General features: G+C 50.0%; 1 protein-coding gene across 1 annotated transcript in view; it reads left to right on the top strand.

Moving 5' to 3' along the window:
• The window catches only part of LOC100909301 (uncharacterized), a 44676-nt gene extending 24410 nt beyond the window's left edge, over nucleotides 1–20266 (top strand). The window contains exons 3-7 of the mRNA XM_003741283.2: nucleotides 4243–4478; nucleotides 11701–11860; nucleotides 18508–18670; nucleotides 19488–19597; nucleotides 19822–20266. Coding sequence (XP_003741331.1) covers nucleotides 4243–4478; nucleotides 11701–11860; nucleotides 18508–18670; nucleotides 19488–19597; nucleotides 19822–19947 — 795 coding nt within the window. The 3' untranslated portion in view covers nucleotides 19948–20266. The remainder of the gene's footprint in view (nucleotides 1–4242; nucleotides 4479–11700; nucleotides 11861–18507; nucleotides 18671–19487; nucleotides 19598–19821) is intronic.
• The last annotated feature ends 1579 nt before the right edge of the window (nucleotides 20267–21845 follow it).

Raw genomic sequence — 21845 nt, 5'->3', positions numbered from 1 at the left:
ATCGCGAACAGATTCTGAAATGCTCCGAGGAAGGATCAGGCGTACGAGTTTTGGGCATGTTCATCGCCATGGACTCTTCATTTGGCTCGTTTTTGACGGACGAGGAGACGATGTAGAACCGATCCGGCTCATAGGCACAATAATGAGTGCAGCTCGGATTCTGCGGCTCAAGGAACGAAAATGGAATTTAGGGACATGCCTCCCATAGTGGGTTCTGTTCTCGAATAATGGGAGTGTCACAAAAGTTCTTCGTCTTGAACTGTGTGTCTCTACACTTCTTCGCGCTAGCTGCGAACTCTGATCGAAATTGGATTACGGCTTGTAGACGCTCCAAGAACTTGGCCGTGAATATGATGACACGGGTGTCTCGCATTCCACTAGCCGGTATGACATTATAGAAACATGCTGTCGACGTTGTTGTGGTAATCCATGACCCGGCCAGCTGTCCCCTGTATTGGGAGATACCAGCGTCGAAACTCACCACGATGGGATGCGCGTCCGGTTTCCCACGGAGGTGGAGATCTCCGGGAAACGTTCAGTGGTTCTATTTTTTGAAAAAAAGAATGTCCCGTTAGAGGAAAAAACTCTGCCCGATCGCGGACAGCGTGAAGCCGAAGCGACCAGCGAAGATGGATGGTCTTCTCCCGGAGTCTGAAATGACCGCGTGGGATTTTTCTATTTGTGGTTATCACTGTTTATTCCTTCCGTCTTTGAAAAAACTCGGTAGAACCCATCCGAAATTCTGTTACATCATTGACGATGCTTCCCCAACTGAGCTTCGCAGGTGCCGCAGTCGGGATCATTGTTCCAGCGGTTGCTGGCAAAAATAACTCCCCGATTCATAAAAACTGAATGACACGTAACAGCGGGCAGAAGAGTCCTTAGAAAAAGCTAACGGAAAAACCCACGGCCATCAGAAAGAGGAAGGATGGGGAACGTGACTCGTCGTGATGGGCTACGTGCCGAGCCAGCTCACCACTTGTAATGAACATGCGAAATCGAGCTGTGGATGCATGCAATTCACTTCTGACTCACCTGAGCACGGACTCGGGCTCGACTCATGAAGTCCTCCGAACAGATCCGCGACTCTGAACTTTCCGGGTCCAGAATCTCTGGGCTTCTCGGTTCTCCTCAAATCTCTCTCGGTTAATCGAAGAGCAAGACCTAAGGTCGACCTCATCGAGAATATTAAAGGAAGATCCTCCCTAATATACTCTTGCCGACGTTGGACGGACCCAGGACCCGGGGAACCATGTATGGAAAGTCTGTTGTTCGACCATTCTGTAAGTCTGACCATCGCCACCAACGTACGGGTCACGTCTCGATTCCAAGCCGTTTCGTAACGATTCAAGCGACCAGCGAATAGTTTCGGGCCGTCAATCCAAATTTGACGCCGCTTGTTCTCACGCCGCTTTTGTCGTGCTCGTCGTTCCCGCGTTGATTCCACGACGATTGAGTTGCAAGTTAGAAACGAGCAGTTCGCGACCGACATCCCATCCGTGATATTGACGGAGTTTCATTCAGGATTACCGAATGATGTCATCGGGAATGCGCGTGCCGGCAGAATTACCGTCGGTCGCGCTTCGAAAGGCATTTATTGATTTCGACAACTCTACTCAGAGAATATCGAAAACGAGGGGATCGTTATCAGAAAAACGCAAACAAGGTCACTCGTTCAAGGTCAGATAACTGACGGTGGAGAGACACCTCTCTTCCACACCGTTAGTGCGTGATATTCCCTGATTGGGGAATTCGACCGCGGCCGGAGGTCCATCGACCGACACTTGTGGATGTCGGGGGTTCTGAGTCTGGTTTAGTGGAAAGCCCAGCCCATGCATCCGCAGCACGGCGCTACGGCCCGATTCCGGAATTCTGGCAATGACAGGTTCACTGCTAGAATGGTCCGAAGACTGCTGAGAACCCTCTGAACTTGAAAGTCACCACACATCAGTCAGAGCTTACGATCATTGGATCGGCGTGAAGGGGTCGTAATGGGGTCCCCTAGAGACCGGGTTTCAAGGTACCGGGCCATTTTCGGCAATGGCAGGTTGAATCGATTGGGGTTCTTGATTTTCTTTCGCCAGATCAAGGAGTTGAGCTCCAATTCTGATTTGGGGTTCGATGGACACCCAGATGCGGAGAAGACCTACGAGAAAATCATATCCGTGCATACTTCCCCCTCAGGAGGTGAAGAAGGCAGCGTAGCGCGCTCGAGGAAATCAGTGGACGACCACAAATCCGGAGACCTCTACTCCGGTTCTTCGAGATTCCTTGAATGAGTCGGCGTCATCCGAGTTATGGGGGAGACTTTCCGGTCAGAGGAAACATTGAAGTGAAGCCGGCGAGGAACACAATAAGCTCCGATGATGTAACAACGTCTGTCATGTCTATAGTGACTCGATACGGGTTCCTGATGGTATTATCTGGCGGCTGGTCATTGTTAGCGCTTATTGAACAATTCACCGAGCGGGGTAATTGCGCTTTAGTGGGAGTGCGGGAGGTATTACTACCCACTATGAGTGGTGGAAATAAGTGGCCGCAATGATCAGAGCGGTGAAAGTTCCCGCGGTCACGGCGGCAGCTACGGCGCCTGGCCCGCCTCTGTCCGATTGACAATATTGGCTGGTAGTGACTGCTTGACCGGAGGCAGCAGCTTAACGATGACTGCGCGAAGGAGAAAAGAACAAGAGAATCGGACGGCTATGAATCAATGGAAGAACAAATGGTTGAATGGAAACTGCCGGGCGGCATCCGGCGAGGGGAAGTAGATAAAGCCGTAGATGATGGATCGGAGCAGGGTGTCAATACAATATGTTGCTGTCACTTCGCGTGTTGTTCTTGCACCTTTCACACAGAACAGGCCGGCTGACGGAACTGACCGACTGACGGCTCTCCGACCGATCGCCGACTCGGTTCGCGTTTCGTCCCAGAGGAACCGGGGGCCGAACCGAAGACTCTCGCCCATCATATCCACTACCCCGTATCCTTTTCCCGACACAAGATGTTCTCCATCCGCTAGCGGGTCGGCCGCAATTTGTTTGCTCGGGCTCGTTGTGATGGTGCTTGCCCGACGATCGGTGGAGCGCCAAAGGAATTTCTAAAATATACCTTGATCGATGATCCTGAGGAAGTACGGGCAAGACCACGGAGTGTGAGCTCTCAGTCGGATCAGGAGTCTGGAAAAATAAAACAGTGCACGCCGCTCGCTCCGACAGCCTGATGCGCCGTACTTTCCTGTATGCCTTCCTTGTTCGACGCGTGCGGTGATATGCCCTCCTTGATCGATCGCTATTTCTCCCTGTATTCCATGCGAAAGATTGATTATGCGGTCTTACGCCGCGCGTACGTAGGAAGAGTGCGTACGCGAGTCGCTGCGACGAGAGACATCGCATGTAGGGCATCTCATACATAACATGTTCGAATCGCTGCGCTCGACGGCGGTGACGGCGATGAGTACCGCGGGACCGATGCCCACAGCCCGCAATCCCTCTAGAGCCCTCGATACCCCAAGACTCCGGCTTACCCCCGCTCTTGATCGAGCTTCTCGATCCACTGTCCTCCAGCGAGGATCTATCTTCAGTAGAACCCCTATATGACGGACCCGTATACTACGCACAGTCGTTTACAAGGGACCGATTGCTCGGTCCCGGACCAGCCTTCGGAATCATCAATCTGAGGTGGCTCGGCTATAGCCGGCCCAATAATGAACTTCCGAATAGAAGAGACTGATTTCCTTGCCCCCGTCCTATCTACTCCAATGCTAATCAGATCGGTTATTACGGAGCAATTCTCGCGAGGAGAACATTCGGACGCGAATACCTGTTGGACGGTTCGCAAGATTTCTCGCCCCTGAGAAGCTTCTACTGCACCTTGATCTCTGGCGGCAGGATGAGATTCCCTGCCGGCTCCGGAGTGAAATCGACTCGTAACTCGCATCCACTAAGATAAATTATTATGAGAACACCTCTCCCGAAAGATGAGTTGCTTACTCTTCCATTTGGAAAAGGTCTTGTCGAGGGAAGCCGGCGGGGAAAATCTACCAACGATTCCTTCTCTTCTGTTTCCGAAGCGGGATTGCATTCTTCCCACGAAATCCTTACTTAGCAGCTGACTTGTCGGCTCGACATCGTACCGGAGTTGCAGATAAGGGCCGGGAACAAAAGAATATGTTACGGACTCTTACAAAATAACACTAGCTGTTTGACGATTGATGTAATTCGTTACCCTTGTTGTTCTTTCCAGCGTCTCTACAAACGTCGCATGGCTGAAGAAGAGATGCAGAAGTTTTCGCAAACCGCCTTCCAGAGACGATTGGGGACGGCCTACACTTCGAAGTTCCCGATAATCCCCCCAAGACTTCGACTGGTAGACAAACATCATGACGATAAAAGAGCTGAGAAAGACGACATCGATCCATCATCAACAAACCTCAGCCCAGCCTCCGTCCTCTGGGAGCTTCCCCGCAAGCACTTCAGCAGGTGAGCTCTGAGTTTCCACCTGGAAATTAACCCGATCTTAACGACGGGATAAGAGCTGACGATGCTCTCCCGAATCCTCCGGTACCGTTCGAGACTGCCTTGCCCGAATTCATGACTCCGAATGGATATAAGGAGTTATCTCGCTTTTCACGAGTCTCGTGCTGAGCATCCCGTGATTCTTGTACCTCGAACCTTCAGAGTCAAATCCGTCCTTCAAGAATTATTCTGTTCTCCCGAAATTCTCATCGGACGGTCATCCGCAGAGAATTCATTAATCGAGCATGCTTCGATCATCTACCACAATGATTCATTGAATGGGCATATTCGGCGGTAATTTCCACTACATGATAGGATGATCACCAAAATTACAGAAGAGTGAAACAATCGAGCATCCGACTGGGAACAATGGCGAATCGTTTCGACAAGAAAAAACACCCCTGACTCACTGACGCCGTAGTTCTGGGTGGTGAAAATCGTGTCCGCGATTTTTGGCCCAATTCGTGTTTCGTTCCGACGACAGTGCGCGAAATAGGCATTGTGGTGGAATAATCTATTCGGACGATTGAGTTAGGAGCTGCTGCTTCCTACAATTAGAGAATTCTGGTCGGGGAACGGTCACCGGAAACATTGGCTTCTGCCAAACCGAAGCTTCCCGATCCCCAAGTGAGCGCGTGAGGGGCTGCTTACGATGGCAAATTCACATTTTTCTCACCGCGCCAATCAGCCGAAACGCCGGATCCGGCAGCCGCCAGGCTTAGCGTTTTGCATGTTGTATTGATATTTTCTGAGGTGAACATTCGTTGATTGGATTTCGCCAGAAAACATCCTATACGATCGAGGTATCATCCGTAGCTGTTTTCGTCAGGGGAGGGAGAATCACTTAAATCCGAGAAGCGAAAACAACGCCCGAATACAATATGGATAGAAGGGGACGTCAGAGACACGGAAAATCGTGACCTCTCGGATGATTCTCGGTGTGAACAAAGATATCTCGGCTCTGCACCGGCACGGCGATAAGCGAATCCATCGTTGCAAGCACAGGCTCTGAGACGGAATGGACCCGGCTGCCTGAATCTCGTGGAGCTCGCCTTAGTCCGCTGGTATTTTCCAGATTTCCTGTGTCCTGATCTTTATCCAGTGCCCTCCCCCTCCGCGGTCAACTTATCGTTTGTTCGCCCTTGTTCTGCTCGTTTCGGCTTTTCTGCCCAGAATTACCCCAGTCTACCGAAAGCTGGTGAAAGCCGACGGTAGTGATCCCTAATAAGTTTACGATGAAAGCAAAGGGAATCGTTGAGTCAAGTACGACAATAAGATGTTGACACTCTCCGAATCGGACGCCCGATTGGACGACTCTCTGAACGACGTAGTAAACGACACTTGGAGCGAGGTAGAAGTTCTGAACAGAAAAGTGACAAAAGTTTGCGGTGACAAAGGGGCCGAAATGAAGGAAAGTGAAATAAAGGAAAACGAAACGCTGATTCCGTTTGTGGTTAGAACGATTGTCAACTCGGAATGGTTGATTGACCCTTGACTGGCGTTTCAAGGTAGACTCGTCGAAAAACCCACTTGGAGCTCGGTAGTCTTTTCTACGGAAGCACTCGCTCTCTCGGCGATAGATGCAACGCTTAGTCGTGCACTGGTATGCAAACATTCGATTCGTGGTTCAATCTGCGATTGGTAATCCGACATATCCGAACTTCGACCTGTGCGGAGGAAGGTCCTCACCGCTTCACAGCCTCGTGTTCAGGTATGCATGTTGACCGTTAGGTATCATGAATGTGTCAAGCATCAGGGAACCCCTCCGAAAACATCTCATTTTCTGATGAATCTACCTCGATCTGGTCCCTTTTCTTTTCACTCGAGCTCGTCGCTTGTGTGCAGAAGGGAACGAAGAAAAAGTGACCTCGAACCAGATAAGGCCCCTGATGAACAAAATGCAAAGATAGAGACCCTGAAACTGAAAGGCAGAAGAGCACACGTAGAAAAATAATAGCGCAACAAACAATATACGATTAATATATAGTGAACACAGAAGAAAGCGCGATACCAGTGCGAAGATTGATAGTCGAGAAATTGAACAACAACATCTCGGCAGCGACAAACAGTTCCGTTCTGCCTGAGGCCGTGTACCACGCCTAGACAGGAGGCTTCCCAGGGGTTTCGTTTCCGGCGAAAAACGGGGCGAGACCGCGACATAATGACGCACGTATGTCGATACTTTTCGCGATCATGAGATCGACGTCCGGATCAAACGGTCGTAGAGCAGGCCTTGATCAACATGAAAAAGTGAATTTCGACATGAAATTAAGGACTCTGCCTTGATCGTCTCGTCTGACGAGTCCCCCCGTATAACTTTCTCCTCACCGTCAGATTAGCTCTGATCGATTCCCATGATTGCTTCTGAAAGCAAGTCGGTAAAATATCTGCTCGGAACAGCGTTCGAAGAATAAAGTCATCCAATGCTGACATACTGGCAGGGAGCCTGAGTCTCTCGATGGGTCCGGCTTTCATGCCGATTTCTATGACTCCGTGAAACAGCAATAGACTTGCTGCTGGATGCGGCTGCGATCGCAATTAGACATTGAATCCAATGCTAGATTCGTTCGATCAGGCTTTTCTTTCCCGTAGACGACTGTCAAGTGCCAGACTAAAGTTTAATTTCTGCGCAACCTTCTCCGGGACGTGATAAGTCCTAATGGGATTCTGACTACTCTAATTGGAAAATCCGATTGCGATTCACAGCCGAAGAAACAAGGGGTCGCCGATTCGGGCCGTCCCGAAGCTGAGACGGGCGAGAAAGAAAAGCATACGAAATACAATCGGGGTACGCGGTCAATGAAGAGGTCAATCATTAGGCTTCTGATCTCACCAATATGATTTAATGAGGCGGCTCACTGCTGCAAAGCAACCCGGAGCGGCTTCAATCCGCGAATGATTCCCGATGCTCTTCTTCGCTCAGTTCACGCGCTTGCGCTCGAAATGAGGTTTCCGCATCGAGTTTATCGGTAAATTGCTCAGGGGATCCGACTTGATCGTCTGTCAATCTTTTATTCCGAGTAGATATTCGATGCGAAATGGACAAATACATCAATGGTCATCATCAGCGATTCGCTTATTTCCTTAGGATTCGCACCCGGCATGATGGAGAGAACGATGGAATCGTTGTTTCGATGAATCCATCGAGTTAAAATCTGATTGAAAAATTCGAGTCATCTGTCCATTTCACATTCATAGAGCATCACTTCTGTCAATCAGTAAACTCAACCGCCAGAATTAGAAGTCAGAGCGATTTGTGACCGAATTTCGACTCATGATGAGGTGATGTTCATCGAAGTTTACGACGCGAGGATCCGTCCCAGATATACCGCGAAAAACAGCAACCTGACTGCCATCGAGAGGGATGCTCAATGAGGATGGTTCATGAATGGATCGATCTAGCAGTGTTTCTTCTATTGCATGCTTATCAGTGATAGCACACACTATGAAAGTCTGTCATTCGAGATCGCGGTTCCTTCCGATGACTCTCTCGCGCGAATCTGACCGGAGGCGCTTTTGAATTCACCTTTCAAGCGGAATGATTCGTGTAATGAGGATAATTGCCGTATATTTACTCATCCAGCCCGATTGGAGTCATATCTCATGAATTACCCGTGGGTCATTTGTTTGGTACAGTCTGACTCCAAAGGCAACTCGACTGGTGGTCCTTTCCTCGCGCAAACCGATTTCCGTAGTACTACCTCCACAGCCAGAATCAGGAACAATCAAAGCTCGTAGCCATGCGGTCGTGCAAATCGAGACGTTTCAAATCTTTCGGAGTTTGACCTAATGATCTGTGGTTGGGATTCATCAATTCGGAGAGAAGCTATTCAGAGTTGTCTCGAAGGCGCTTCGTTTTATGAAACTATGGTTTTCAATTACCTCAATGACCAGTCCGGTGATTTTCGCATTAGCGAAATTGAGCAATCGGCTGTGGTCGCGAAGCTCCAGTTCATGGCCCTTCGAGCAGGCGGTAATCAATAATCGTGCATCAAAAAAGTAATTATTTTTGAAAAGTGGAGACAACGAGAAGTCCTGGGTTCAGTCGCACCGGAATCACGTCGGTCATCCGCTAGAAACGGGAAGTTCTCCTCCTTCCTGGTGCGAGGCTCCGGAGCGCTCACGAAGGAACTCTGCGCCGACAGGTGGAATCGGTGATTGACCAGAGCTCGCGCAGAATCGCGTGGTGGAGTGGCGTTTCCCTCGGTCTCTCACGCGTTCTTCCTCGATCCTCAGGCGACCATGCCTAATTTCTCTCAATAGGCTCTCGATTAGGTACACGGCGAAATTCATCTCCATCGTATGAGCCGCGACGAATCGGAGTATCCAGGCCAGCGCCATGTCATTCTCTTCCAGATACACGCCGTACAACAGAGGCTCGATTCTAACTGAGCTCCATCCCATCCATGAGCGCTTCTCGGTTCGCATGCCCCAGTGAATATTCGGATCGAATACACCATGAGATAATGCACCGAAGTTTCCGAATGCCTCAGAATTCGATCTGATCTGATTCGAGCTGGCAGCTCTAATTTGAACATAAGATCCTTCGCGTACCATCTTGTTTCGACGATGAATTTGAGCAGAGAAACGAACAATGTTATTTTCTTTTCTCCGAATCTTTGACCCGTGCTCGATTATGCGCAACAGTCAGAAGATAATGCGGATGAAAAGAACGCAGAAGGCCTCGATACCATAGAGCTTCGCGGTGTTCAGTCGCGGCGTTTGCGTCGGCAGCGGCGGTGGTATTAGCTCTAAATACAAATCGTCGCCGGAGATAATGCGCGGACCCTGTATGTGTTCCTGGTGTAGCTTTTCGTGAGTGCTTGTCCGCTAGCGTGTCTGATCATTTATTGGGCTGTGAACCGGTGCGTATGTGAATCACAAGTGTCGGCATCGTCGGAAGATTGAAAAATATCGATTTTTATCGCGCGCTTCGCTCTCCCCGCCTGCTGGGTTAGCTCGCCCGGACGCCCGTCGACGCGTTTAGGGTACGCGGGACCTTGACTCACTACTAGGGCTCGCTCGCTTCTTGTTTTCTGTTCTTCACTGCGACGACGTCGACGACAGGACCATTTGCGGCCTTTCGTCATCGCCGTCTCGAGAATGACTTGCGCGCATCCAATATGGCACACTGTCATTTTGAATTTTGGCCAGCGGTCGGAGCAAGGGCCCTGATACGTCACGGCTTCATCCTTCATTCACTAAGCTTCTCCTGATGTTTGATTCAATCGCCGAATTCACGAGTTTTCGTCCCCGCAACCCTAAGAAGGATTCGGCGTTTCGCTTCCGACTCCAACGCAGCTCCATTTTGAATCCATGTGGTAGAGCGCACTCAACCGCAGAGTGAGCGGGGTTTCCTGCCGGAGCGTACGGATCGATTCTAGCCCGTAACCAATCTCAATTGGTTGCCTCCGTATTCGTGAAGCGCGCCATAGTAGAATAAAAAGACATTGCAGCCGAATTCAGTCTGATGTGACTGTCCTGGAAAACAGTTTCGGAAACATTCACGTCATGATGGTGGAACGTGTCCCGCGACTATCTTTGAATTTCTTAAATTATTTGTTTATTTGTCTGTTCACCCGTCTATCGCTAGGCTGGTGCGCTACCGACAGCAGAGGCAGCCGTCAGTTGCCGCGTGAAGATCGTCGCTGGATAGTCGTCCGAAACAATGCGATGCCGCGCTTTTCAATAATTGAAATTGGATCGGGTCGCCTGATAAGCCAGCCGAATAAGCAGTCGAATAAGAGAGGGTGGTCATAGGGAGACGATCGATGGCTCTGGATCGCGGGATGAATCCCGAGGGTTCCAGCGGAGTCGCTCCGTCTGCCGACGTCGGCCTCAGTCGACGCGCTTCACAGCAACTTACATTCGGAATCATTGTCGGATGAATACGATTGGGCTCTTGACAACTTTTCCGCGACAGTGCGTCTGTTGGAAATGAGTGTCGTTTTTTTCTCTGATGTGTCCCGTCGAATGAGAGGCAACAAAAATCCAAGCATCGCAGTCAGAGAATGGTCCGTTGTCGTTGATGACGTTCGTTGCGATGAAATTACTCTCGAGAACTGTAAATATGAAATAGCTTACGAAATGAAAATCGTGCCACAAATCAAACACCGCCAAAAAGACTTCTACCCTGGGGGCAAATATGGCTCACAACGTCGAGTCTCGTATGAGCCCCGAGCCCCGGGGCGGCATCTTGGAACGGAAAGTAAAAAAAAGAAAGAAGAAAACGAAGCAAGAGGAAAGTGAAAATCTTGAATGCAGGAAAGATCCTGTTTCGTGTCCCATTCTTCAGATCTTTGAGACTGCTCCAAATATAGCCCAAGCGCGGACGGCGGCTATAGTTCTGGTACAGAGCAACTTCTGTCAGACTACTTCAAGAGCTCGTTATCGACGACGCAAATCGGTAGATATGCGAGAACACTCCTTTTCCAGGCCAGAGCAAATGAACACGACGTGGTCTACGACTGCTTCGTACTGGACAGAGAGTCATTTATCGAGCTCAAAGTTCGTGGATAAGCATCGCATCGCCCAAGGGTTTTCTGCAGAGCGAATGATGGAGCAAGTGCGACAGGAGGGACAAAGAACAGGGTCCAGGATATGAGGGAAACAACTTGGAACATTCGTTGCATATCCTGCGAGAGAGCTTAGTTCTGACCTTTAGGACTCGTATTATTATCCCGGGAATAATCTTCGATCAAAGCGGGACGTTCGCCGACGTCGCGTCGTCGCCGTCGAATGAACACAGAAACAACGACCCATGAAGGAATAAGGAGGACAATCAGGGCACTTGGAAAAAATGGAACCTTGCTCACGTCATAATCTTCTTATCGAGCCGTCAATGCCGATACTTTCTGCAGCTAGCGGTCTTGTTCCGATGCTCTGATGATTCGTTTCCCTTTCATTGTCTCCTATCGGCATGCATCCTCCGGTTTCCCGGCGGCGCGGCGTGAAGTTGTTTCTGAATCAAGCTCGCTGCAGTCTCATCTCTCTCACTCACTGAATTAATCCATCGATCGGGTCTTGTCTGTGAAAGTCAAGATCGTATTAAGGCGATTTGCAAGACAAACTTGCCGAAAACTCGTTTGGGACCGAAGCCCTTCGCTCTGCCGTGGAAGCTCCGAGAACATTGTTTCATGAGAATCGTTCAGCAGCGTCATTGGCTCATTCGAAGTTTTATTTCCAGAATTCATGACTCGGGAACGACTGTGGCTCCCCCTGAGAAACTCATGCGCCCCCGACCCACACGACCCCAAGCTTACTCGCTGGATGGATTTGTCCCCAAACCCTCGAACATAGAGATCAGCATCCAGCCGCCTCTTGGATTGGTCACGACTCCGAAGAAGGTGAGTGGGACATTTTCGATGAGAGTATGGCCATCCGTCCGCTCAGATGAAAATGCACGGCGACACGGGAGCCACGCGCGTCGGGGGACCAAAGGAGCCAACTCTGGGCTTCGGAGTCGCGAGAGAGTCAGATCCGAAAACATAGGTATATGATTCTCTTGAAGAGTACGGCTTTTCCGACGATGCCCCCCCCTATCGATATCCGAAGCAGCAGTATCAGATGAGCCGATGTTGTAAATCGAGAGGGAATCGGTGAGCTCGGAACTCAGCCGGCGCAAGGCGGGGAGTCCCAGATATATTGCTTGCTCTACTTCTTTTCGGGGAAGACTGGCGGTCTCTGTCTTCTCCGAGAGTCGGCGAAGCTCCGTAGGTCAGTGTATCTACTTGAGCAAATTAAAACTCGGTTGATCAGACCGGAATGCACTTAAGCGGAGCTGACTTAAGAACAGAGAGATACGATCGCTGGCTAACGAGCCGTCAAGCGAGCGGAAAGGCTGCCCACCCGTCACTCGAAACGCTGACGGTCCCAGTCGTGGTGGAACGACGGATCCGCTTCCCCGATTGCTTGTTTTTCGAATTTTCCCACGATGTTCTGCCGGAGTTGGTCCCCTCCTCTCCATCTATGATTGGTTGTGGATGAGTCGGACGCCGTAACTCGGAATGTTCAAATCAAGATACATGTTGCCCGGTCGCAGTAGTACGCCCACTATCAAAGATGCGAGGCTCGAAAGCGAGCTTGGCACGTTAGCGAACATCTGCAGCGTTGCCGCTCTTTTTGGCGCGTGGCAATTAGTATCGTGATTGCAACTGAATAAAAATTAATTAATTGATAGCTCACCACCCACGCGCGAGTCGACAGTTACGCTGTCAGTCGCCGAAAACGAACCCGGCAGCGAAAAAATCTCGTTTTGTTTCGTGTGTATACGAGAATGTATACATGACATTCGACCGCTGCATCTCGGTCCCTGAACGGGCTTCCCGTAAGCTCGATTTTTTTCCGTATCTTAGGCGAATCCCCAGTGAGCGGTTCAATGATGACGAATGGATAGAGACGAGGCTCTGAATCACCCTCCAAGTGCAAAGGCTGGACGTGTTACGTCGGAGCAAATTAGCGTTCAAAGCTAGGGTGAATTTTCGCGATCAAATTATTCTCTGCGCCTGAAGAGCTGGCATTCTGAAAAGGAGTTCCCATGGAGAGGGATCTGGAAGCCGATCTAGCTCGATGACGCGGAGACGGTGAAAATTAATGTCACACCTGAAGAGACAGACAATCTCACAACAGTCAGCGGGGATTCAAGATCGATCTACAGCGAGTCAGGCCCATGATCGCGAACAAGGGGTGACAGCGGCACCAGATCCGCTAGCAGTCAGCTCCCTCCTGAACTACTGTTCGCTGATTGACAAGGCGAGACTTTGTATTCCAAATCACTTGGCTCGCTTATGGCTGTCGCTTTGAGAGATTGTTGAAGGGGCGGTCATTTTCGGGAGCCAAGTCCCTTTTCTCACTTCGATACAATCGGCCGACGATTCCTTGACGCTCTTTTGATGCTGGGACAAGCGAAAGTAGCGGCAGCGAGGCGAAGATAGGATCGTGGAGACGCGATCCGAAACGTGATCAGTTAGACCCTTGTAGGGCGGCAGAGGAGCCTGTGCGTCGCTCAAGACCTTCGAGCAATTGAAGCGATCTCTGTGAAAATTTGCGACAGCGCTTGTGCTGAAAAGCTGCTTACAGAAAGCTCGAGGAAGAATTCGTCTCGGGAACGGTCGCGGGCGATGGATGGACTCGTCTGGTGAAGTACCGAAAGCATACGCTGCGGCGGCAAATAAACTTTTTACTCGGATGTCATCAAGTCGGCGAAGATGTTCACGGATGTTTATGAAACATGCTCATTTATGCCAGCCATCGCCCGAACGAAGTTGCCGATGGCTTCCCAGAAAATTATTTCCTCCATCAAGCATCCTTTTGTGAAGCGTCTGGAGAGCTTGCGGAAAGGCTCGATTATGATGATTATATATGGATACCTGGTGAGGGCTCGACTCAAAAGTACTACTCAAAAGTATTCGTACGTTCGTCTCCGAAACCTGAAGCATCGACGACGATCCATTTCGCTCGAGTCCAAATCTCCCTAGGTTTCCCCAGAGACCAGAAATCATTGGAGTTTCTCGTGACGTGCTCGGCGAGAAAGCCCGTTCTTCCACAAAGGTTTTACACCTTGGGATTCCGGAATAGGAACATATGCCTTACTGAAGTCGCGAGAATGCCTACCTATACGTGCCCGATCGCTGAATGGATTCTAATTCATTTCACGCTCGGGAGCGTCGGAAAGCCGCGCGCCAGAATCTCAAGTAGCCGTGGTAGAACTTCTCTTGATCATTTGAATTCGCGGTCATCAAACGGAAATCTCCGATGGATGACTTGACGAGCATTTCAATCTCAAAGACACCACGACCGCGGTGATGACGGGGACAAGGATGAGATGAGGGAAGCGGGAATAAAAACCAGGAGGCGTGAGAGCTGAAGTCGAAAACGAGATCGAACGCGATAGAACTTCTGATAATTGGATGCGTCTCGAGTCCTCGGAAGTCTTTGATCAACTGCTAGCGCGACGACGGTGCCGTCAGAGCTCAAACTCGAATTCGTAGTGCGCAGAGCTCCATTGAAATTCAAATTGTTCTGCTCTGCCCAGAGATTCGCAAAACATCCTCCAATGCCTCCGTGGCGCTGGAATGGGTATGCAGACACTTGCGCACTCAATATCTCGCCAAGGGAGCGGGCGGCAGGCGCGCGCGGATGCACCCAAACTGGACGGCGCTAATCTCTCGGGCCTGTGTCGTCCCTAGTGCAAAGTATAGATAAAAACATCGTTTTCCACATGAGCGAACTTCTCCAAAGATAGAAGACTCCTTACTCCCAGCACCAGCGCCGCCGGCGCTGCCTCCGACGACTTCGACACACGACGACCAAAAATCTCGCGCGAATCCGAAAGACCAGTCTCCGATATTTTAATCGTATCGGTGAGCCCGGCTCCTACTTTTCCTCGGTGAACTCTCGCCGATGATATTACAACTCTGGATTGAACCGAAAATTTTTCAACTCAAAATTCAATCGAGTTTTGTGAATGATATCGTCCCGTATTCCCAGCTTGAGTCGTCAAAATCAAGCGATCATCGCCGGAAGGCGGTGGCGCAGGGGATGAATGTGGACGGATCCTTGAATATTTACGTGGTCGATAAAAACCACTTAGGCCCTCTCATCGTGTTCCCGGCGATCCAAGACAAAAACTCGTGGAAGCGTCTTCCAGTGAAGCATCTCCGCCGCTTTCGCTCAATCGCATGGCCGAGAATGACATAATCCTCGAGCGATGAACTCCGGAAAGAAGATCTGAAGAGCGGAGCCTTTCGGTGCAGATATTCGAGGAAATGACGATGAAGTTTCGTTAAGCGGTCCGAAACCGGCACCTTTCCCTAAATGTCAGTTTGAGAGGGAGCGATTTATCAACACAGAAACAGCCTCGGACGAGTTCGATAGAGATGTTCCTCGAGGTGGGTCAAGCCAGGGTCCCTGCCTCTCAAAATTCGAGAAAACGGGTATTGATCTTATGAACTAACTCCTGCAATGCTGGAAAGTGTTCTGGTTACTTCAACGTTGAGAGCGGCTGATCCCCGTCTTTTCCTCATCGACTCTCAGACATACGACGTTCAAGAGCAGCGTTCACAGTGGTTCACCCGTCCATAGCTCGTAGGGTTGGCTGCCATCGGCTTGTCAAGGTCCCAATGTTGGGACTGTCGGAAGTATCGCTGCTCGATGACCTCCGCGCCCATTGATGCTTGGGTCGGCGCGGCGAAAGTGCTGCTGCATACAGCCGCAGCAAAGCTATATGCTTGAATATTCTGGATGTCACTTTCTAAACTTGCACACACGGTGTTCCCCTTTAATTGATCCAAACATACACAGTTTCCGTCGCCGAGAGGCTCAACTTACATGTCGAGCGACTCTGATAATGATCGTCATAATTAACGTGAAGGTGCGACTTCCATGTTATGGCGAGTATCCGTCGTGAGATATCGTTTCGTTTATATGAATACCGGGGGGAATATCGCGGGATCAATCCCGCGAAATTCGAAAACACAGGTCTTGGAGCTCGACTTGCTTCGAGATCAGTCCCAGGATCGGAGTGCTCGTTTCGGGAGCGCTACGGAGACGGAGCGGTTGAAAAAAGTGTGAAAGGCTGTGAAAGCGAGAATCGGGACGCATGCCTAGCCTTCTCGTGATTATCAGGGGCCATAAAAATCCTCATTTTCACACGGTTACGACATACCCTAATCGGCATGAAACGTGGTGACTTGATTCAGCTTTCGTGGATTTAATCCTGCGCTCCTCAATTCCCCACTCGTGCTAAAGATCACGTTGCTTGCCGGGAGTGATTCTGATCAGGCTTGGCACGAAAGTTCGAACAGGAAAAAACCTCATCGTTGACCGTACGTCGTTGAATTGGATGTTTATACTGATAATAAATATCTACGTTCCTCGTCGACGGCGCCCTAATGACAACGTATAAATCATGGAAGCTTGATCGTTATTGAGTTGTGTCACAGTTTTGTGCACACGTGAAGGAGCTTGTGATTTTAGTTGGTCGGAATTATTGGTCAAGGGACCGATAGCGCATTGGGAAGGACGACCCTCGATAAATGCGTGGGCAAGTCGAGCGGCGACTTAATGAACGGATGGGGATTATTGTATTTCTTAAACTCATGAATCCACTTGAGCTATCAGATCGATTTTGTTGTCCATGGCTGACGTGATGCATGATCCACTTCCCGACGCCATGACGAGCATTCTTGGGTTCAGTCACGAGGGAAAGGAAAAATCAATAGATTGGCGGCTGAGTGGTCAGCACCGCTAGGTATCGGCTGTTACAACTCATGCGACTCCGTAGATTCGCGCTTGGGAATGCGAACTCCAACGCGTAGGCGGAGGGGACAAGTTTTCGACCAGGTGGGCCGGAAAGGCGTCGGATCGTTCTTCCGGAAGAATAAATTGTGGCCCATATCTTCCTCAAAAAGCAGGAGGACCACGGTTTATAACTCTTTTTTTCAAAGAAACTCTTCCCGAGCGCATTCGACGCCATGTACTTTGTCGTCTTGCATCGAAGTAAGCAATATATTGATTACACCTCATCACACGATCGTCTCCTCCGCTCCAAGGGATCCACAAATCTATTGGAATCACGAAGAGGTGACTGATTGATCCTCAATCACGGAAATTCAAGATAGATCCCCCTGATAGGGCATGGAACAAATCATAGACAATCTTAATGGGGACGTCGTGACTCTTCATGGGTCTTGTGGTTACCGAATTTCCGTAATCACTTCATAACTAAATATCAAAATTCTTCTCTGGTCGTGTCTTGACTCTGCGAGTAGATTCTTCGAATTCAGGTCCTGAACGTCCCGGGGGAGTCTCCGACTCGTGCGGGTCTTTGGCCACGATAAATCTACAACGTCCTGTACCTTCACTTCTGATCAGTCCGAGAGAAAAGAAGGAGTTAACTGAAATACATAGAAGTCATGTTCTTCAAAACCATTCCCGGACGGAGAGCGGCGTAGAAGTTTCAGCGGAGCTTCACGACTCTCTCGGTCCCTCTCCACAGTTACGCGCGGAATCACGCAAAATGTGTTCTATTTCGGCGAGAGAGCGCCAAACCTTCGAAACTTGTTCAAAGAATCATCGGCACTGAGTTCTTGGTTGTGCCGATGGGAGACTGCGATCTCCGGCGGGATCGATGTGATTTCCTAAAGTGTGCAAGGTTACCACTCCACTCAATGGCACTCGATTTTTCAACCCCGCGGCTGCTGCCGGAGGAATCAGCAGGGAGGACCGATGCAGGAATGTCCACGCGTAGGCATCGTCGCAATCGTCCGAAGGGATGCACTCCGAAGGCTTCCCACAGACACGTCTATAAGCTATGCTGTTCTCCCGCGATCCTGAGATATCTTTCCACTCATGAATTCGGCGGAATCGATCGAATCCCAATGAACCGCCGATAAATGCCCTTTTCAGCACACCTGACTCACGATTCGATTCCTGTAGCTCACGTCACCATGCGGGCTATCTTCGAATCGAAAAAGAACACGGAAAGGTCCAATATTCAATGACACCGGATGCTGCAATTTACAATTAGACGGAAAGATTAGAAGCGGCATGAGTTCCACCGAACATCCACGGCTCGGACGTTCCGATGTGGTCATTTCGACTCTCTCGCCGGTCCCCGGAAATGCGGAGAACTGCGACAAGAGAGTGCTTTCGCTGCACCGTCAAAATGACGTTTGACGCTGCCAAGAATCGGGCGGCTGCGCGTCCGCAGTCGGCTTGATCGCCTCTCGATGGTCTCCCATCCGAGGGAGATGAACGAGGGAATGAAATGAGGTTCAGTATCCTCGAAGTTGTTCCTATAACAGATTGTGCTCATGTCATCGTTTCGGGAGAATGAATGGAGTTCAAAGCTTAAGTTTCCCTTACCTCGGGGAACACCAGCGTTCTGCTCTGATTCTCCGTCTTGGCGACAGGGAGCTCCCTAGAGTTTTGTTCTCGAAACCCCCATATGGCAGGCTCCATGCTGTATTCGTGACCTCCTGCTTCTTTCCAGAGTTTCTCATACCACCCGAAATCGGTTTGGGGCGAAGCATTCCTGCAAAAAAGCGGTAAGAAGCCTAAAGGCAAGAAGGAGAAAGAGAAGTATAAGAAGGAACTCCTGGAAAAGAAGTTCAAAACTGGCTCAGCCTCGAATCGCCGCAGATCATCTAAGAAAGGTGAGTCGCTGTCCCGAACTCCATCGCGTTCCTCTCTGAATTCTCTAATCTTCACGAAAATATCTGCCGTCAATGAGAAATGAGACTCTTGTCATCTCTCAAGGAGCGATAGGCCTATGAAGGCCGTCCTATATTGATCCAGAAATACAAGCGCCAAACAAGCATTAATGCAATGACGATCGGCTCGCTTACATCAAGCTTCGCTGGAAATGATCGGCGATCAGAGTTTCAAGCGGTCAATGAGAAGCTGAAGCTCTCTTGATGAATCGATAGCTGCAGCTCGATACATTAACATCCCTGCGAGACCTGCAGATCGCACTCGGACCACGCGTGTAGCTTTCGCGGATAATAATTCGTCAGATCGTGTCTGTGTTCGAAGCCTCGTTAGCTGGCGACGTACTATATCAAGACATCAATACTCCAGCAGATCCGCTCGATCCCCACAGACTATCCACGGAGTTGGGTACTATACATATATCCGGAGGCTTCTCGTGGCAGAATGGGGTTCAGTATCGAAGGGCGCACACGAGTTATCGATTCCCGATTTGAAAATAGGCCGCGGAGAAAAATCGAAGCTTCAGTATATGCGTTATCAGCACATGATAGAGCTTTCTAAAATTCCGAAAACGGTAACCCTCAAACATCCACCGAGAGCTGCGCTCACTTGATACAGAAGGGGGAGGTCGCTCCATCATTGATTCGGCAGGAGAAATAGCTCGGCTCCCGAAAAAAATTTCGGAGCCGGATCGAATATTGGGATCATTATTTGAAAATCCTGCGGCATATCGAACATTACATACACTGTGCGAACGTTCAGGCATCCCCGGCGTCGACTACCCCGTATACGTGCAGATACCAGAAACCAGTTTCACCTGCGAGAATAAAAATATCGCTGGAACGTACGCTGATAAGGAAGCCGGATGTCAGGTTCGTACTCCCAATTTTTGTTTGTATCCAATTTCCTCTTCCTCTGGTCTGCTCAGGAAATATTCTCGCAGTAACCATAGTGGAGTCCGGGTTCAGAAGAGTCCCTCTATGAAGGTCCATCCAGTCTGAGTCATTGGATGCCTATCGAGGATATGATTTGCCCCAAGTCTTTGAGGCTGTCAAACAAAAAACTGTCTCTAAGGACTTTTTTTCCCCAAATATAGGTCTGGCACATTTGCACGGGTGTGACGAAGGTCGCCAAGGCACGCCACAGTTTCTTGTGCGCTGCCGGAACGATCTTCAGCCAGAAGAAAGGTGTCTGCGATTGGTGGTACAATGTCCAGTGCTGATCGGAGCGACCAAAAGCAACCCTGCCGTAAACTCATCCAACTCTCCAACTTCACCTGTTCACATCTGCCATCGCCGAGCCATCAGACGATTATTATGTATATGAATCTATATCACGCTCCGTTAACTTATATAGTATCTCTATCGGCGAGCCGGAACCCGGTACTCGTGGTCTCAGAGCCCGCTCTGTTGTCAGCCGAGGATCTCGGCGCCCAGAGCTGTCGACAGTTTCCTCCCGTGACGGAATCAATCCGAAAAACGCTAATTGGGACTCGAGACGAATTCGGAATTGTGCATTAGATTTCTACAGAAGGAAGAATCATTCAAGGAGAAGGTAATCATGAGGAAAATATCATGAATACTTGCTGATGATGAGAGAAATAAAGGAAACTGTATTGGTTTGATCGAAGAGTTTTCTTCCCTGGGCTAGGTTCAGCGGAATGCCGAGTCGCAACATTGTACCATACACCGAACCCGGATCCGCTCGCCTCACAGGTTTTACGGTGGATGACAACAAGCTTCTCATACCGTAATCACTTCCCCGAGAAGCGCCTTTGTGAATCTTAGTCTACGAGTCTCTAGCATATATGTATGTAGTAGGTACTATGTATGCTCCTGCCAAGCCTCCGAACCAGTGAATATCCTCTCCTGTAGTCTACTCCTCATCGAGTGTCTCCCGTCGCTTCCTCCCCTCCGGGATTAGTAATTGTTTGCAAGTCGCTCGTTGTTGATATTGATGATCTGCTATTTACAAACAGACTCAGGGAGATCGGTGCTTATCCGGCCCGGAGGAAGGATAAAGGAGCCGGAGGCAGAGAAGAGCGTTCGATTTGAGTTGACTTTCTCTCCCGGGCCAGAGATTGGTCTTATCATCATCGTCGACTTCGGGGACAGTTTTCGGCCGAAATCCCTCGAGAGCAGCTCGTGGATAACTCGGACCAAACTGGAAGCGAAGGAGAGAGAGAGGGAGAGAGAAAGAGAACGACGACGAGGAGGAATCTCCCGGTGAATATTTTTCCCATTATGCCTCCCATACTGCTCGGGCACGATATGAAATCGCTCCTCTTTGGGCAAGACCACTTACTGCGGCGATATACAGAACGGCGCACATGATGCCAACGATGATGAAATGCGGACGTCGTTTTATCATTCATACCTCCCATACTTCATTTACCTACTTGCACCATTCGCCGCCGTGTGGCTCCCGTTTATTCAAATGATCCCGCGAAACGGGTGTCTCGTGCTCCGCCTGCAACCCAATCCACGCTCTCGAAAGCGAAATCGGGAGTTGCTGGCGTTGGGGCATCTTGCGTCTTCAGGGTTCGAATACACCTGATCGTATGGGCTTCCGTCTGCCCGTTCGAGCGGGTACCGCGAATGCCTTTTCCTTCACGGAAAATTCTGATGACTCGATCACAACTTCGCTTCACCAGAGCACATCTCACAAGGAGGAGGTGCGGGGGCCGTTGAAATCATTCGACTCGATGATGTAACGCGACGGTAGAAGGCTTGGAGAGATACCCGATCGGAGCTCCGGAAAACGAAGCAGGGTTGAGCCCGATCCAAGCAGGAGATTTGCACGAGAGCATTCTCAAGGCCCCTCCGACTTATATACCAGGATCTTCCGGGGTTTCTAGAACTTCCCTGCCTGGAATCCGACTGGAAAGGCGACTCCTACGCGACGACCTTCCCGCAGCGCCGTCCCACAGACTTGACTCACGGAGTCTCTCCCTAGGTCAAAACAGCACCTAACCTGGGGGGGGGAAGTGTTTTGCAGAGGTTTGCTGGCAACACTCGCTAGAGTTGCAAGATCCGCTTGTCCCCTCACGGATATGCCCGACGATTTGCTCAGTATACGTCTCCGCTATGGTTTTGTAGCCCTGTACGCGCATATAGGTGA

This window comes from Galendromus occidentalis, unplaced genomic scaffold, assembly GCF_000255335.2.
Source record: "Galendromus occidentalis unplaced genomic scaffold, Mocc_1.1 scf7180000077141, whole genome shotgun sequence".
NCBI lineage: Eukaryota > Metazoa > Arthropoda > Arachnida > Mesostigmata > Phytoseiidae > Galendromus > Galendromus occidentalis.
This window is presented reverse-complemented; position numbering and strand designations above follow the sequence as displayed.